General features: G+C 41.4%; 1 protein-coding gene across 1 annotated transcript; it reads right to left on the bottom strand.

Moving 5' to 3' along the window:
• Positions 1-1,640: 1,640 nt before the first annotated feature.
• On the bottom strand, positions 1,641-17,513 carry LOC309798048 (interferon-induced protein with tetratricopeptide repeats 1-like). Its single transcript, XM_082646380.1, has 2 exons — positions 17,346-17,513; positions 1,641-6,205 (listed from the first exon to the last, which is right to left on the bottom strand). The coding sequence occupies exons 1-2, from the start codon at positions 17,348-17,350 to the stop codon at positions 4,771-4,773; spliced, it is 1,440 nt and encodes a 479-aa protein (XP_082502506.1). The 5' UTR covers positions 17,351-17,513; the 3' UTR covers positions 1,641-4,770.
• Positions 17,514-18,517: the final 1,004 nt, after the last annotated feature.

Raw genomic sequence — 18,517 nt, 5'->3', positions numbered from 1 at the left:
CTAGATGTCAGTAGCACCCTGCAGTTGTGACAAATGAAATTGTCTCCATATAATGCTAAATCCAACTTCTTTTGCTGTTGTTGTTGTTTTTGTCCGGAGGGGCAAAATCCTCCTCTTCCCTCTTCCCCACAGTTGAGAATCATGTAAGTAATACCCTCATGTATATACCTAATGTATTTGAATTAGTCTTCCCAGCACAGCCCGAAAGAGAGAGGAGGTGGACTTTAGGTAGGACAGGGAAAGTGGATACAGATCAAGGGAAGTTGGGGGTGGTACTGGAGTTCAAGAGATGGCCTGGGTGAAAGGATTGCTCTCCAGGGGAATGGCAGTGAAGGCGTACTCCCTTCAGCATGGGCTTCAAAGTGGAGGTGCCTGTATCACATTTGGTGTGGCTGGGGACAAGATACAGAGCTATGGACACAGACTGAGGGTGGGCAGCTCAAGCTGGGGCAGGCTGTAGGGTAGAGGCTTTTAGTCCCAATGCCGTTCCAGCTCTAGCAGCGTCGTGAGAATGGAGACATTGGTGGCCAGGATGATCCTCAAGGAGGCAGAGCCTGTGGTGGTGTGTAGACAGCAATTAGCAAGGACTTGGGCTGGGGCACCTATAATAGTAGTGAATGGCAGGAGCTATGGCTTGGCTTGATTCAGGGTACATGAGAGAGCCCCGCTGGGCACTTGGGGGGAGCTCTAAATCAGGACACCGACTGAGGTTCTGTCAGTCATTTCCGTGGGAGTAACAAGCTCCTGAAATTCAGCTGTCAACTTAAAGCTGTCAGTTACCGCTTGGTAATCCCTGGATATGTTCATTTGTAAGCTTGGCAATAGTATCTTTAGTACCAAAGAGCATCTGTTTTCCTGGATTTGCTGCTTGTTGTTTTTCTCTGCAAACATCCAGGCTGTCACACATTTTAGTTTTACTGAGCTCCGGGAAGTGCAGAGACCTCTTCCAGAGTTGGGAAGGATGGGAGAGAGAGGTGGTATTAGGTTATAAGACACACTAAGTAAATGTGATCTCTGGAGATTGTCAAACACATCTCACACAAACACATTACATAATCCAGAGATTTATTTTACATTAATGAGCTCTGCTTTCTGGGTACAAACGATGTATAACAATACCTGGGAAAAACTGCCTAGTTGAGAATTGACCACTTATCCAATAATTATTTACCTTTAATATTTCTGACTCGGGGGGTTGGCAGTGGTTAGACTTATTTAAGTACCTTACAGCCTCCTCCCACCAACACAAGCACTTTAAGTTATGTTTTTGTTAATCTAATAAATCTCATGTTTTAGTGATAAGGAAGTTGTGAAAATTGCTTCTATGTAACTCTGATGCCTGCCCCTCAATGATATAAATTTTGCTCACTTCATTTCCTATAGAGTTTCAGTAGAAATCCAAAGCCTTGCCCAATATTTCTGGGAATTCCCTGGGGACTTGTATTTTCTGTGGATTAGGGGTCTGCACCAGGAAATAGAGGCAGCCTCCAGAATCTGGAAAAGGTACCAAAAGAATTGTCCCCTAGAGCCTCTGGAGGGAATTTGACTGTGCCAACACCTTGATTTCAGGCCAATGAAACCAATTTCAGACTTCTCATCTCTACAACTGTAAGATAATAAATGAGTGTGGTTTTAAGCCACCAAGTTTGTGGTAATTTATTAGAGCCACATAGGAAATTCATACATCTTCCTCCCAGACACACACAAGAATGAAAAAACAATAACATTGGTTCCTTAATTTTCCTTTTAAAAACATTATTTGTTGTGCATTGTCTATTAATAAAATGTCATAATCAAAGATGATTGCTGCAGACGGTCTCTCAGATCCTTTAGCATCCTTTTCTTTTCTTTTGTTTTTTTCGTTTTGTTTTTTTTCTTTTTGCGGTATGCGGGCCTCTCACTGTTGTGGCCTCTCCCGTTGTGGAGCACAGGCTCCGGACGCACAGGCTCAGCGGCCGTGGCTCACGGGCCTAGCCACTCCGTGGCATGTGGGATCTTCCCGGACCGGGGCACGAACCCATGTCCTCTGCATCGGCAGGCAGACTCTCAACCACTGCGCCACCAGGGAAGCCCGTAGCATCCTTTTAATATTTCTTTTTTCTTTTTCTTTTTAACATCTTTATTGGAGTATAATTGCTTTACAATGGTATGTTAGTTTCTGCTTTATAACAAAGTGAATCAGCTATACATATGCATCTATCCCCATATCGCTTCCCTCTTGTGTCTCCCTCCCTCCCACCCTCCCTATCCCACCTCTCTAAGTGGTTACAAAGGACCGAGCTGATCTCCCTGTGCCATGCAGCTGCTTCCCACTAGCTATCTATTTTACATTTGGTAGTGTATATATGTCAATGCTACTCTCTCACTTCGTCCCAGTTTACCCTTCCCCCTGCCTGTGTCCTCAAGTCCATTCTCTACATCTGTGTCTTTATTCCTGTCCTGACCCTAGGTTCATCAGAACCATTTTTTTTTTAGATTCCATATATATGTGTTAGCATACGGTATTTGTTTTTCTCTTTCTGACTTACTTCACTCTGTATGACAGACTCTAGGTCCATCCACCTCACTACAAATAACTCAGTTTCGTTTCTTTTTATGGCTTAGTAATATTCCATTGTGTATATGTGCCACATCTTCTTTATCCATTCATCTGTCAAAGGACACTTAGGTTGCTTCCATGTCCTAGCACTTGTAAATAGACCTGCAATGAACATTGTGGTACATGACTCTTTTTGAATTATGGTTTTTTCAGGGTATATGTCCAGTAGTGGGATTGCTGGGTCGTATGGTAGTTCTATTTGTAGTTTTTTAAGGAACCTCCATACTGTTCTCCATAGTGGCTGTATCAACTTACATTCCCACCAACAGTGCGTTAGGGTTCCCTTTTCTCCACACCCTCTCCAGCATTTATTGTTTGTAGATTTTTTGATGATGGCCATTCTCACTGGTGTGAGGTGATACCTTACTGCAGTTTTGATTTGCATTTCTCTAATGATTAGTGATGTTGAGCATCCTTTCATGTGTTTGTTGGCAATCTGTATATCTTCTTCGGAGAAATGTCAATACCAGCAAATGACTGAATCAATAGCACTTCAAACAAAATGGCATAAAACAAGAGAAGCTACTTGGCACAGTTTGACAATGAATTAAATTTCAAACGTCTTCATGGGGAAAGCTGACCTTTAATGGACTGTGTATTTGTTTTACTGTCTTTCTTACTAGATTGTAAGCTGCATGAGGTTTGGGGAAAATGTCTGCTTTGTTTCACTGAGGGGTAGTAGAATATGCCACCCCCAAATATGCCACCTTGCCATAGGATTATTTTGAGCTAAAGGCAGTTGAAAAGAAGCAGATATAAGGAAAGCTCTCTGCTCTCCCCCATCTGCCTGAAAAAAATGTCTCTCCTCCTCTACCAGGAATGACAGAAGATAATCACCTGAGACAACTCTAGTCTCTAATCAACCCAGAGACACAAAAACAGAAAAATATACATCACAAACCTTATAAGCAGGCTATTATCTTCCATTAGTTTCCCTCATATATTTGCCTTCCTATAATTTGCCACTTAGAAACTAAAGTTCTTTGCCTTTACCTTATCACTTCTCTAAAAATGTATTGTTTGTTTGTTAGAATGCTGTGTAAACCCACCCCTTTGAATTACTCATCACTGGGTACTCCCCTGTGTATGCCTGATGCAGTGTTAATAAACTTGTTTGTTTTTCTCTTGTTAATCTGTCTTTTTTCAGTTAAGGCCCAAGCCAATGAACCTAAAATGGGTAGAGGAAAAAGAATTTTCCCTCCCCTACATCACCATAGTATTTTTGGTATCTAGCACTGAAAACTATTTATTAATAAAATGAATGAACTGAACATTTTATTTTATGTAAGTCCAGTGGTTTTTTTTAATAGATCTTTATTGGAGTATAACTGCTTCAGGATACTGTGTTAGTTTCTGTTGTACACCAAAGTGAATCAGCCATATGCATACACATGTCCCCATATCCCCTCCCTCTTGAGCCTCCCTCCCATCCTCCCTACCCCACCCCTCTAGGTGGACACAAGCACCGAGCTGATCTCCCTGTGCTATGCTGCTGCTTCCCACTAGCTAACTATTTTACATTCAGTGGTGTATACATGTCGATGCTACTCTCACTGTACCCCAGCTTCCCCCTCCCACCCCATGTCCTCAAGTCCATTCTCTATGTCTACATCTTTATTCCTGCCCTGCAGCTAGGTTCATCAGTATCATTTTTTTTTTAGAGTCCATATATAGTTAGAATACAGTATTTGTTTTTCTCTTTCTTACTTACTTCACTCTGTCTGACAGACTCTAGGTCCATCCACCTCACTACAGATAACTCAATTTGGTTTCTTTTTATGGCTGAGTAATATTCCGTTGTTTATATGTGCCACATCTTCTTTATCCATTCCTCTGTCGATGGACATTTAGGTTGGTTCCATGTCAAGGCCAGTGTTTTATTTGCTACAGATCTACTCAACAAACTTTCTTTTTTCTACTATATAACATTCACAGAGAAATGGTTCTTCTCTCTGTTCCTCTCTCTCTCACACACACACAGAGACCTGTGTAGTCTGTTTCACTATTTTCTCAATACAACCAATGTTTTATCAGGTTTGAGTAATTGTTCAAAGATTACATCATTGCAGTGAATTACATAATATGTTTCTGAAAGCAGCAAGCAGAAAAGATGATTAGTATATGTTGACGTAAAATCAAGTGATATGTAAGAGTGGTCCATATTTCAATGCCTACGGGTCGGTCACAAGCACAGAGTTCTCCAAGACAGGAACCAGCCTCAGGGCCTGCTCGTAATACTCCAGGGCTTCATTCATTTCTCCTTTTACTTTGTGGATGAACCCAAGGATGCACAAGCTTTCTATATCTGATGCATCTTTCTGAAGTTTCTTTAAAGCCAATTTCTTCAAAGAACTGATACTTTTATCCCTTCCTAATGATGCGTTTTCTATTTTTACTGCTTTTAAATAATGGCTGATTGCATCAACTTCAGATTTTTTTTGATATTCCAGAAATCGGCCGTAGTGGAAATGTACCTGTTGCAGCATATGTTTGTTGAGTGCTTCCATGCATAACACCTTTTGATAAGCATCTTCAGCTTTTTTGTAGTCACCTGCTTCTGTGTACATTTCTGCCAGGTCTATGTAAGCAAACTCAAATGTGGGCTTTTGTTGCACAGCAAATTCAAAATGATGTATGGCTGATTGTATTATTCTGTTGATGTTTGCTTTATCCTGTCCTTTAGGCTGCCAGTTTGTAGCTTTCTTTATTTGGATGATTTGTGACTTGTAGCAAAGCCCCATCTGGTGATGTAGGAGGACAGAGGAGGGTGTTGCTTCCAAGGCCAGTTTTAACAACTGAAGAGCTTCACCCAGACAGCCTTTTCTTCGGTAAAACGTGGCAATATATCGAAAGACATAGATCTTTGAAGACGCGTTGGTCAGTGCTTCTTTAATGTATTTTTCTCCTTCAGCTTCTTGTCCTACAGCTTGAAGCTTCAGGGCAAGGAGAACCTTAATATATGCATCTTTTGGATTTAGCCTGATAGCCTGTTTTAGGGTATTCAGACACAATGGCCCAGGACTTTGTTCTTCTTTGTGAAAGCTCTCCAGGCGATAGACGGTGATTGCATACCCAGTGCTGAATTCAGGGTTTTCAGGGTCCACTTCCAGAGCCTTTTCAAAGCAGACCTTGGCCCGTTCATAATTCTCTCCTCCACATTTCAGCAAGGCCCATCCTTCCTCACAGTCCATCTGAGGACACTCCATTCTGTAGCTGGAGGAATTTGCAAGCTTCCTGCAAGTGTTCTTCACCTTGTCCAGGTAAATCTGGGCTTCTGCATGTCGGCCCATGTGGTAATACAGCCAGGCATAGTTACCCCAGGTAACCAGACTTCTCACGTCTGATTGGTTGGCATGTTCTTGCTGGGTTAAGTCTTCAGCTTCTTTCAAACTCTTCAGGGCTTCCTCATTCTGGCCTCTCAGGTGTTTCACATAGGCCAGTAAGTTGTATATTCCTATGTTGTATTTGGTGTCTAGGAACTCAATCTGGTCCAAGACCCTGTTTTCTAAATCAGGTATTTCATCGTCTTTAATGACCAACTCCCATGTAAAGTGACATCTCAACTGTTCCAGCTTATCCTTGATCTGATCTTCATCAGCATTATTACTTTAAAAACAAAAGCAGATTTTCTTTGTTAGGTGACAAAGAGCCAATAGAAATAAGCCAGACAAAACACCACATATTTAGAGCTTAGCCTTGAAAAGGGCACACCTGCTTTGATCTTCCTTTGAGTTCCTGTATTTCTAAGATCCATGTGGCCTTTGAATGCAGTTTGCTTGGCTTCATACACTGGCCCCAGCACTTTCTAGCCATGCAACCTCTCTGTGCTTCAGAGTCTCCTTTGTAAAGTGGGGAAAATAATAGACTTATCACACTGGATTTGGTGAGAATTAATAAGCCTATCTATGGAAAGCACTTAGAGCATACATATTTCATGCTATGTAAGAGTTTCCTAGGAGATTTGTTCAAGATGGTGGAGTAGAAGGACGTGCGCTCACTCCCTCTTGTGAGAGCACTGGAATCACAACTAACTGCTGAACAATCATCGACAGGAAGACACTGGAACTCACCAAAAAAGATACCCCACATCCAAAGACAAAGGAGAAGCCACAGTGAGACGGTAGGAGGGCCACAATCACAATAAAATAAAGTCCCATAACCGCTGGGTGGGTGACTCAGAATCTGGAGAACAATTATACCACAGAAGTCCACCCACTGGAGTGTAGGTTCTGAGCCCCACGTCAGGCCTCCCAACCTGGGGGTCCAACAAGGGAGGAGGAATTCCTAGAGAATCAGACTTTGAAAACTAGCAGGATTTGATTGCAGGACTTTGACAAGACTGGGGGAAACAGAGACTCCACTGTTGGAGGGCACACACAAAGTAGTGTGCGCATCAGGACCCAGGGGAAGGAGCGGTGACCCCATAGGAGACGAAACCAGACCTACCTGCTAGTGTTGTAGGGTCTCCTGCAGAGCCCAGGGGCAGCTGTGGCTCACTGCGGGGACAAGAACACTGGCAGTAGAAGTTCTGGGAAGTACTCCTTGGCGTGAGCCCTCCCAGAGTCTGCCATTAGCCCCACCAAAGAGCCTGTAGGCTCCAGTGCTGGGTCACCTCAGGCCAAACAACCAACAGGGAGGGAACTCAGCCCCACCCATTAGCAGACAGGTGGATTAAAGTTTTACTGAGCTCTGCCCACCAGAGCAACAGTCAGCTCTACCCACCACCAGTCCCTCCCATCAGGAAACTTGCACAAGCCTCTTAGCCTCATCCACCAGAGGGCAGACAGCAGAAGCAAGAAGAACTACAGTCCAGCAGCCTGTGGAAGGAAAACCACATTCACAGAAAGATAGACAAAATGAAAGGCAGAGGACTATGTACCAGATGTAGGAACAAGATAAAATCCCAGAAAAATAACTAAATGAAGAGGAGATAGGCAGCCTTCCAGAAAAAGAATTCAGAATAATGATGGTGAAGGTGATCCAAGACCTTGGAAAAAGAATGGAGGCAAAGGTCGAGAAGATGCAAGAAATGTTTAACAAAGACCTAGAGAAATTAAAGAACCAACCACTAGAAGAATTAAAGAACAAACAAACAAAGATGAAAAATACAATAACTGAAATGAAAACTACACTAGAAGGAATCAGTAGCAGAATAACTGAGGCAGAAGAACGGATAAGTGACCTGGAAGACAGAATGGTGGAATTCACTGCTGTGGAACAGAATAAAGAAAAAAGGATGAAAAGAAATGAAGACAGCCTAAGAGCCGTCTGGGACAACATTAAATGCACCAACATTCACATTATAGGGGCCGCAGAAGGAGAAGAGAGAGAGACAGGACCCAAGAAAATAGTTGAAGAGATTATAGTCAAAAACTTCCCTAACATGGGAAAGGAAATAACCACCCAAGTCCAGGAAGCGCAGAGAGTCCCAGGCAGGATAAACCCAAGGAGAAACATGCCGAGACACATAGTAATCAAATTGACAAAAATTAAAGGCAAAGAAAAATTATTGCAAGCAACGAGGGAAGAACGACAAATAGCATACAAGGGAACTCCTATAAGATTAACAGCTGATTTCTCAGCAGAAATTCTACAGGCCAGAAGGGAGTGGCACAGTATGTTTAAAGTGATGAAAGGGAAGAACCTACAACCAAGATTACTCTACCCAGAAAGGATCTCATTCAGATTTGACAGAAAAATCAATAGCTTTACAGACAAGCAAAACCTAAGAGAATTCAGCACCACCAAACCAGCTCTACAACAAATACAAAAGGAACTTCTCTAAGTGGGAAACACAAGAGAAGAAAAGGACCTACAAAAACAAACCCAAAACAATTAAGAAAATGGTAATAGGAACATATATATGGAAAATTACCTTAAATGTGAACAGATTAAATGCTCCAACCAAAAGACACAGGCTTGTGGAATGGATACAAAAACAAAACTCATATATGTGCTGTGTACAAGAGACCCACTTCAGACCTACAGACACATACAGACTGAGAGTGAGAGGATGGAAAAAGTTATTCCATGCAAATGGAAATCAAAAGAAAGCTGGGGTAGCACTACTCATATCAGATAAAATAGACTTTAAAATAAAGAATGTTACAAGAGACAAGGAAGGACACTACATAATGATCAAGGGATCAATCCGAGAGGAAGATATAACTATCAAGCTCAATAAAATAAAGATCAATAAAACTAAAAGCTGGTTCTCTGAGAAGATAAACAAAATTGATAAACCATTAGCCAGACTCACCAAGTAAAAGAGGGAGAGGACTCACATCAATAAAATTAGAAACGAAAAAGGAGAAGTTACAACAGACACTGCAGAAATACAAAGCATCCTAAGAGACTACTACAAGCAACTCTGTGCCAATAAAATGGACAACCTGGAAGAAATAGACAAATTCTTAGAGGGGTATAACCTTCCAAGACTGAACCAGGAAGAAATAGAAAATACGAACAGACCAATCACAAGTAATGAAATGGAAACTGTAATTAAAAATCTTCCAACAAACAAAAGTCCAGGACCAGATGGCTTCACAGGTGAATTCTATCAAACATTTAGAGAAGAGCTAACACCCATCCTTCTCAAACTCTTCCAAAAATTTGCAGAGGAAGGAACACTCCCAAACTCATTCTATGAGGCCCCCATCACCGTGATTACAAAACCACACAAAGATACTACAAAAAAAGAAAATTACAGGCCAATATCACTGATGAATATAGATGTAAAAATCCTCAACCTGATACTAGCAAACAGAATCCAACAGCACATTAAAAGGATCATACACCGTGATCAAGTGGGATTTATCCCAGGGATGCAAGGATTCTTCAATATACGCAAATCAATCAATGTGATACACCATATTAACAAACTGAAGAAGAAAAACCATATCATCATCTCAATAGATGCAAAAAAAGCTTTTGACAAAATTCAACTCACATTTATGATAAAAACTCTCCAGAAAGTGGGCATAGAGGGAACCTACCTCAACATACTAAAGGCCATATATGAGAAACCCACAGCAAACATCATTCTCAATGGTGAAAAACTGAAAGCATTTCCTCAAAGATCAGGATCAAGACAAAGATGTCCATTCTCACCACTATTATTCAACACCCAAGACCCAAAATACTAGCCTTAATGGGTAAATCATTTATGAATCTAGTATAATGGTTAAAAGACAAAAGTTTAAGAAATAACTATAGCTACAGTAATTTGTTAATGTATACACAAGGTAAAAATATACAAATTGTGCCATCAAAAACATAATGTGGGAGAATTAGAGAGTTAAAAAGGTAGAGCTTTAGTATGTGTTTGAACTTAAGTTATCAGCTTAAAATAAACTATTATAAATATAAGATGTTTTATATAAGGCTCATGATAACCACAAAGCATAAATTTATGATAAATACACAAAAGATAAAGAGAAAGGAATCCAAGCATATCATTAGAGAAAGTCATCAAATCACAGCAGAAGAGATGGAGAGACGAAGGAAGGAAAAAAGTAACTGCAAAGTAACCAGAAAGCAATGAATAAAATGGTATAGTAAGTCCATAACTATCAATAATTACCTTAAATGTAAATGGACTAAATCCTCCAATCAAAAGACACAAAACGGTTGAATGGATAAAAAACAAGACCCAACTATATGCTACCTTCAGCTTTAAGGACACTCATAGACTGAAAGTGAAAAGATGGAAAAAGATATTCCATGCAAACGAAAAGAAAGCAGGCTTATATTGGACAAAATATATAATAAGAGACTATAATAAGAGTTAAAGAAGACTATAATAAGACTATAATAAGAGATAAAGACAAAGACTATAATAAGAGATAAAGAAGGTCATTATATAATGATAAAGGGATCAATCCAACAAGAGAATATAATATCTGTAAATATTTATGTACCCTACATATGAGCACCTAAATATATAAAGCCAATATTAATAGTCCTGAAGGGAGAAATAGATAGTAATACAATAATAGTAGAGGACTTCAGTAACACATTTTCAACAATGGAGAGATCATCCAGATAGAAAATCAATAAGGAAACATTGGACTTAAATGACACATTAGGCCAGATTGACTTTATATGTATATCTATATAGATATATAGATATATGGATATATGGATACACACACACACACACAAAGAACGTTCCATCCAACAGCAGAATGAATACATGTTCTTCACAAGCACACATGGAACATTCCCCAGGATAGAGCATATGTTAGGCCACAAAAGAAGCCTTAATACAATTTAAGAAGATTGAAATCATATCAAGCATCTTTCTGACCAGTATTATTCAGCCATAAAAAAGAAGAAAATCCTGCCATTTGTGACAACATGGATGGAACTTGAGGGCATTATGCTAAGTGAAATGAGCCTGACAGACAAAGACAAATACTGCATGGTATCACTTATATGTGGAATCTAAAAAAAAAATTCAAACTCATAGAAACAGAGTAGAAAAGTGGTTGCCAGGGGTGGGAGCAGGGAATAGAGAGAGGTTGGTAAATGAGTACAAATTTTCAGTTATAAGATGAATAAGGTTTGAGGAGCTAATGTAAAGCATGGTGACTACAGTTGATAACACTGTGTTGTGTAATTGAAATCTGCTAAGAGGGTAGAACTTAAATGGTCTCACCCCCCCACACACAAAAACTACATGAGATGATGGGTATGTTAATTATCTAGATGGGGGACTCTTTTCACAAGGTATACATATATTAAATCGCTACAGTGCACACTTTCAATATCTTACAATTTTGTATGTCAATTATAAAATGAAGAAAAGAATTATCTTAGAAAATATGTTCCCTTTTTCTTCTATATAGTTTAGGTACATGAAATACTTGGTCCCCCGCATGCCCTGCAGATTTTCATTAGATATTTATTGTGAATTGACATGTTTACATGTCAATTATGTAATTGATACATTTACAACAATGTAAACGTATTTGACTGAGTAGATCAAAATAAAACATTTGAAGCTAAAACTCCATTTGCCAAGCTTTCCTCACTTACTAATTTATCTCATGTGTTTTTCTTAGATAGCTGCACTCTTAAGTTTATTATTTACATAAATTATTTCACCACCTTTCTGTTATTTAAATATATGCTAACACATTTTTACATGCTCTAAGACTTTTTTTTATATATCTTTATGGAGTATAATCGCTTTACAGTGTTGTGTTAGTTTCTGCTGTGTAACAAAGCGAATACATGTGTATACAAAGTGTATATATGTATACATATATCCCCCTATCTCCTCCCTCTTGGGTCTCCCTCCCACCCTCCCTATCCCACCCCTCTAGGTGGTCAGAAAGCACCGAGCTGATCTCCCGGTGCAATGCAGCTACTTCCCACTAGCTATCTGTTTTACATTTGGTAGTGTATATATGTCCATGCCACTCTCTCACTTCGTCCCAGCTTACCCTTCCCCCTCCCTGTGTCCTCAAGTCCATTCTCTATGTCTGCGTCTTTATTCCTATCCTGCCCTTATTTTCATCAGAACCATTTTTTTTTAGATTCCTTATATATGTGTTAGCATACAGTATTTGTTGTTCTCATTCTGAATTACTTCACTCTGTATGACAGACTCTAGGTCCATCCACCTCACTACAAATAACTCAATTTCGTTTCTTTTTATGGCTGCGTAATATTGTATTGTATATATGTGCCACATCTTTATCCATTCATGTGTTGATTGACACTTAGGTTGCTTCCATGTCCTGGCTATTGTAAATAATGCTGCAATGAACATTGTGGTACATGACTCTTTTTTTTTTTTTTTTTTTTTTTTTTTTTTTTTTTTTTGCGGTACGCGGGCCTCTCACTGTTGTGGCCTCTCCCGTTGTGGAGCACAGCTCCGGACGCACAGGCTCAGCGGCCATGGCTCACGGACCTAGCCACTCTGCGGCATGTGGGATCTTCCCGGACCGGGGCACGAACCCATGTCCCCTGCATCGCAGGCGGACTCTCAACCACTGCGCCACCAGGGAAACCCCATGACTCTTTTTGAATTATGGTTTTCTCAGGGTATATGCCCAGTAGTGGGATTGCTGGGTCATATGGTGGTTGTATTTTTAGTTTTTTAAGGTATCTCATATGTTTTTGAAAGTTGCTTTAAATACTCTCTCTCTCTCTCTCTCTATATATATATATATATATATACAGACATACATACTCTATCTCTATATATACACATATAGTGTATAAAATTTAATAAATTGCTGAATAATAATTAAATTCAGATCTTTAAGGGAACAAGCAAGCAGGTAGGATGCTGGCTGAAGTAAAGAGAATGTCTAAGTTCAGGTGAAATGTGGAGAGTTGAGTGCCCTTCCTACCTGGAGATTTGGTATCTCATAGAAAGAATTGGGGAGGTAAGAGCCCTTTGGGCCCAGGAAGAGATTTCTCATGGCCTCAAGCTGCAGCTGTGACCAAAGCAGATAAAACCAGCATTGCTAGTCCTTAGGAAATATCCAGAATCAACCCATTTTACAGTCTTTCCTCCTTCTCCTTTCTGCTGACCCGCCTGGATGGTGGCATTGCCCACACACCCCATGGTAGTTGGCACATCTCCTTCCAGGACCTTGTCAAAGCCATGACTAGAGTACAGTCTTGAAAGAGGCCCTGTTTAAATGGTAAAAGTAGGAGTTTCAAGGGAAATCTCTGAGGCAGCTTGACCATGGACATTGTGGTGATGCTTCTGTGGAGCATATGACTCTGTGAAGGGCCAGGCAGACCTCATGCCCAGTTAGTTGTTCAGGACAGGGACAACCCAAGGAGCCCATCACTTCAAAAAGTGAGCCAAGGAACTCTCCAGAGCAGTGCTTCTCACACTTTAGTGTGCACAAGGACCAAATCACCTGAGGATCTTGTTAGAATGCTGATCTGGATTCAGTAGGTCTGGGATGCTGCCTTGGTAGCAACCTCCCAGGGGGTGTTAGATTTGAACCACACTGAGTAGCAATGTTCTGGGAAGACTTCACTTTGGGGCAGTGAATTCCAATCACCAGTTTCTTCTCCCTAAAACATCCCTTAAAGAGGCAAGCCTTGCTTTATGTCAACATCCCACCCCTCCCACTCCCTACCCACTTTGGGCTTCCTCCACTCACATTTATACATGTACAATGCAGGAAGCATTTAGTGTGTGAATGAAGTACCTGCTGTCCCCTTTAAATACATATTTCTTTCCTAGGCCTTATTTCTGATCTGTTCAATCAGGATTTCCCAATGCAGGGCCCAGTAATTTGGTTCTAATAGAGCACTCGGGTCGGGTGTGGTACAGGGAATCTGCCACGCAGTTTGAGAGACTCTGTGACACTTACTCCCTGTTTATAGTTCACACGGGAAGTCTAGCAGGTCGGTAAGAAGATGGTTCACGTAGACATATTCCCCAGTCCTGTCAGAGCACATTTCAAGACAAAAGCGACTTCATTATGAAGTTTCATAGTTCTGAACTAATCCTTAGCACATTTGCTGAGAAGTAAGCATGCTTTTAAAATAACCACAGGAACCATAACAAAACACGCAAAGCTCTGATTTTGTCCTTTCAAATATAAGAAACAAAAGGGGGACCGGGACCTGCAGCAACTTTCCTCCAGGCCCCAGCTCTCACTGACCAGATTTTGCCTGAAAGGATCTGAGCATGCCCTCCTAGGCTCTCTCAACATCCCTTCCCAGCTGCCAGCTGCCAGCTCTGCTGGGAGCACATCCCTCAGCACCTGACTCTGTAAATCAGGCAGAGCCACAGAAATCAAAGTGCATGAATTGGTAAGATAGATTAGATAGATGATTAGTGAAATGCATATTCAATCTACTAGCAAAAACGGAATCAGCATAATTCAGGAAGTTGCTCTCAAGAACAAGATTTGGGAGAGATTCTCAACTTCCTGTCAGAGAACCAGGGAATATTTACTTCTTGATGGCCGTTTCCCTGCAATTCTGAAAAGCTGGGGTTCAGGCCGATTTTATTTTCTGCTGTGGGCTGCAAGCAAATGCAGAGGAGGTTTCCACTCAGGATGCTAGCTGTTAGGTCTGTGCTTTTATAAAATGGAAAAGGAAAACAAAACTGAGGCAATGCTGTCAAGATTCCTGCTGAGGAGGAACTGAAACTGAACATGCAGAGCTGAGCTCAGTTCTCCACTGGGAGTACCATTCTACACAGACTCTGCAACTGTGCTTGAGAGTTAGAAAGAAGGCATTGTGGATGCCATACACATTATAAGCCCTCCTCCCAGAGATTCAGATGCAACCTAGGGGTGGGCTTGGGCTCCGGACTCTGCGTTTTCACAAGCACCCTGGAAATTCTGTTGCAGAAGTCCCTGTATCGTGTTTTTGAGAAGCATAGTCCTGGAGGTATTTTGTTTTGTTTTTTGTTTTCTTTTGTTTTGTTTTGGCAGTACGGTATGCGGGGTCTTAGTTCCCCCACCAGGGGATTGGACTCATGCCCCCTGCAATGGAAGTGAAGAGTATTAACCACTGGACTGCTGGGGAAGTCCCTGGAGGTATTTTGAAAAGCAGTTTCCCATTTGTGGGAGATCATGTAATGTATCAAACAGTGAGTCAGACATCTAGAAGAAAGGAAAATAACCACAGAAAGCCTGGACTTTGGTTTTCTCTTTGACCAGCTCTGGGATATTTCTTGAATCACATCACAGCCTCATTTCCTCATTTCTAAAATGGCCTGGAATACATTTCCTTTTTTCTTCCATCCAAATGATAGGAAACTGTGCCGTAGGGAGATCCACTTTTACCTTCATGTCAGGTGTGGCTCTGGGCACTCTAAGGACTGATCCTCCCTCTCCAAATAGGGACCCGAGGGTCCAGACCTCCCAGTCCCTGCCCATCCTCTCTAATGTGAGCATAATTAAAAGCATTAATACATTTCACCCGTTTGGCCTTTGTACCCAGAAGCAGCTCAGCCCTGGAGTTTGGCACCTTAGTAATGACCCTGCTCTGACACACTTTCTATATGACTTCTCGGCCAAGTAATTTGCCCTCTGAGGCCCGTTTTTCTCATCTAAAAAATGAGGCTAATAAAAAATAATAGCGTTCCCTTCCTTGGGCTACTGGGAGGATGATAATAGATGATGCGTGTAGAGCCCTGGACAGAGTGCACTTCCAACTACAAGGAAACTGTTACTGCCATGATCACTGGCATATCAGTGTTATAATTTTAAGTGAATTCTGGGTGTGCAAAGGGGCCAACAGAGTTCCTCAGTGGATGGGGCAGAGGAGGGCACTCATTAGCCAGCCAGCAGCTATGAGGTGTTTCCCCAGGTGGCTTCCCCGTTTGGAAATTTTTAGCACAGCTGAGAAGGAACAGCCTAACTTGCCCCTGTTCCTACAGCCTCTGAGAACAGGGCACCTTGATGTGGGCCTCCATCCAGCATAGTCCAGAGAGCCTCCCTCAGACTTCCTCAGGTCCGTGGCTCTGGTCACACCCAAGCACAGATCACTGCCAAACTTCTTAGGCAGACTGGCTACCGAGGCACTGGGTAGGGCTAGGTTTCTCTGGTCAACTCATTCATGTAGTTATGATTCACATCACTCATGACTTGAAGCCCATCACATAGGGGAAGTGACCTGAGGCGTTTAGCAGTGAATTCCTCTTATCCACCCCGTCCCCAGACACAAGCCTGCAGAGCATTTGGGAGCCCTTGGATCGCCCTGTCCTCATTCCCGGAATGGTCACTAGGACGCTCCCTCCCCAGCCAGTCAACCCCTCAATCCCTTCCCATAGGTGTCTGATGGGAAAGTTTTCCTTTTCTCTCAGCTGTATTTTTCCTGAGGCTCTAACTGATGTTAGAACTCAAGCAGGTCTATATGCATCTTTGAAAATCAAGTTTACTAAGATTGTACTTTACATATAATAAAATGAACCCATTTAAAGTGTAGTTTGATGAATTTTGACAAATGTATATACCCATGTAACCACCACCACTATCTCCCTATAGACTATTTGCATCATCCCCTGTGTACCCTCCTGGTCAAGCCCAGTCTCACCCTCTACCATCCCCGGGCAACCATTGCTCTGCTTTCCTTCATTAGAAATTAGATCAGTATTAGGAAAGAGATTAGGTCATTATGTTTTGAAGAGAAATTATTTTCTGCTGCTCACAAGTTCTCATTACAGGGATAAAAAATAAACTCTCAATAAAAAAAAATTTTTTTAAATAAATAAATAAACTCTCAGCTTCCAGTTTGTTTTCATATAAGAAATGGAAAAAATGTCCATCTGTAAGGATTGTTTTTTCCACTTCCCACCTTGAAGTGATCCAACTTTCAGGGCAAAATTCCCAACATGGGTTGCCTTTTTACTACCAATTTCATCTTTCATAACATCTGCTGAAAAGAAATGTTTCCTTTTAAAATGACAAGAAGAAAGCCTCTTAGTTCTTTCAAAGAAAACAACAGAAAAAGCCTCAAAAGAGTAATTTGCTTAGATCTGACTTTGAACCAGCAAACTTGGTACCTGATTGGATCTAACCACTCCTGCCAAGCCTCCCTCACATCCAGCTCCTGGCTCCCAGCTCCACCCGTGAAGCTTAGGGAGTCTGAGTGTACACACCAGGAAAAGTCACAGAAATAAAAAGTACCCCTATTGGTAAAGGCATGTTTAGTCCACAAGCAACAGGACAACTCTGGAACTTGCCTGCACCCAAGAAGCTAAGCTTACAATTTGGTTTCAAGATTGAGGGTGCTTGCAAGGTATCTCACTGACCTCATGATGGTGATCTGTTCTCTGCTGTTCTGAAAAGCTGGTGTCCAAGCTGATTTGCTCTTCAGAAGTCTTTCACGTCTACCTCAAGGTAAGTAGTGAAGGAGCTATAAAAGAGGGACGTGGGGTGGGGAGAAGGCATCAGCTGATGCTTTCTCCCAGTCTCTGAGTGACTGCCTTTATGAAAGGGAAGAGGATTTGGAAAGTGAAACTGATTTCAAATCAAGAGGAGGAAAAGGAAACTTAAGGGTTTCTGTCATGATTCAGTGGAAGTAAATCATTTAAAAATCATGACTGGGGACTTCCCTGGCCACCCAGTGGTTAAGACTCTGTGCTTCCACTGCAGGGGGTGTGGGTTCCATCCCTGGTGGGGGAACTAGGATCCCACAGGCCTCGGGGCGCAGCAAAAAAAATCACCAAAAAACAAAAAAACCCGGGCTCCCAGGAATCTGACCCTAACTCTAGGGTGGGTCCCAGGAAATTGCATTTTTAATGAAGTCTGTAGGAGATTCTGATGTAGGGGTTTCTGGGAGCACATATTGTGAAAGACTGCTCCAGAAATATGTTGTGAAAAGTAACTTCGTCAAGTCAATTTACTTGTGGGAGACAATTTGCACCTTGAGACCTGGATTTAATTCTGTGTGTTATTTACTAGCTCTGGGATTATCCATGAGTCAAATCACTGAGCCTGATTTTTTTTTGCCCCCATGCTAAATATAAGAAGCCAAGCCCTGGAGTAAACCCTGAGCACTTTCAAAATCTCTGAGGTCTAAGGCAAGCAAGCTGCCTAGCTGATAAATTTACATATTTATGCTTTAAGCTCTGAAGGAGTGATAATACCCTGAGAGATTTTTTTTTAAATAAAATTTTCTATGATGTAAATATCCGTGAAAATATAGGGAATATAGTCCTCATGGCTGATTTGAAGATGAAAGAATTGTCAATTGCACAGGAGAAAGGCTCCCTCCATTCTGAAGCTGCAGAAGGTGAGAGAGATGCTTGTGTAACAAAACGGACACCTGTTTGTTTTTTCCCACCAGTGGGAGTACCATAAGATACTTCAAGTTCAGAGACTGTGTTATGTCCAACCAGAGTAACCTGCAACTGGGAAAGTCTGTAATTCTGTTGGTTGTCTGACTTAACAATTTGTTATCCTGGTAGTGATAAAGTGACAT

The sequence above is a fragment of the Mesoplodon mirus genome, assembly GCF_964341445.2.
Source record: "Mesoplodon mirus genome assembly, contig: HAP1_SCAFFOLD_1472, whole genome shotgun sequence".
NCBI lineage: Eukaryota > Metazoa > Chordata > Mammalia > Artiodactyla > Ziphiidae > Mesoplodon > Mesoplodon mirus.
The sequence above is the reverse complement of the archived record's forward strand: the minus strand, read 5'-3'. Positions and strand labels throughout refer to the sequence as shown.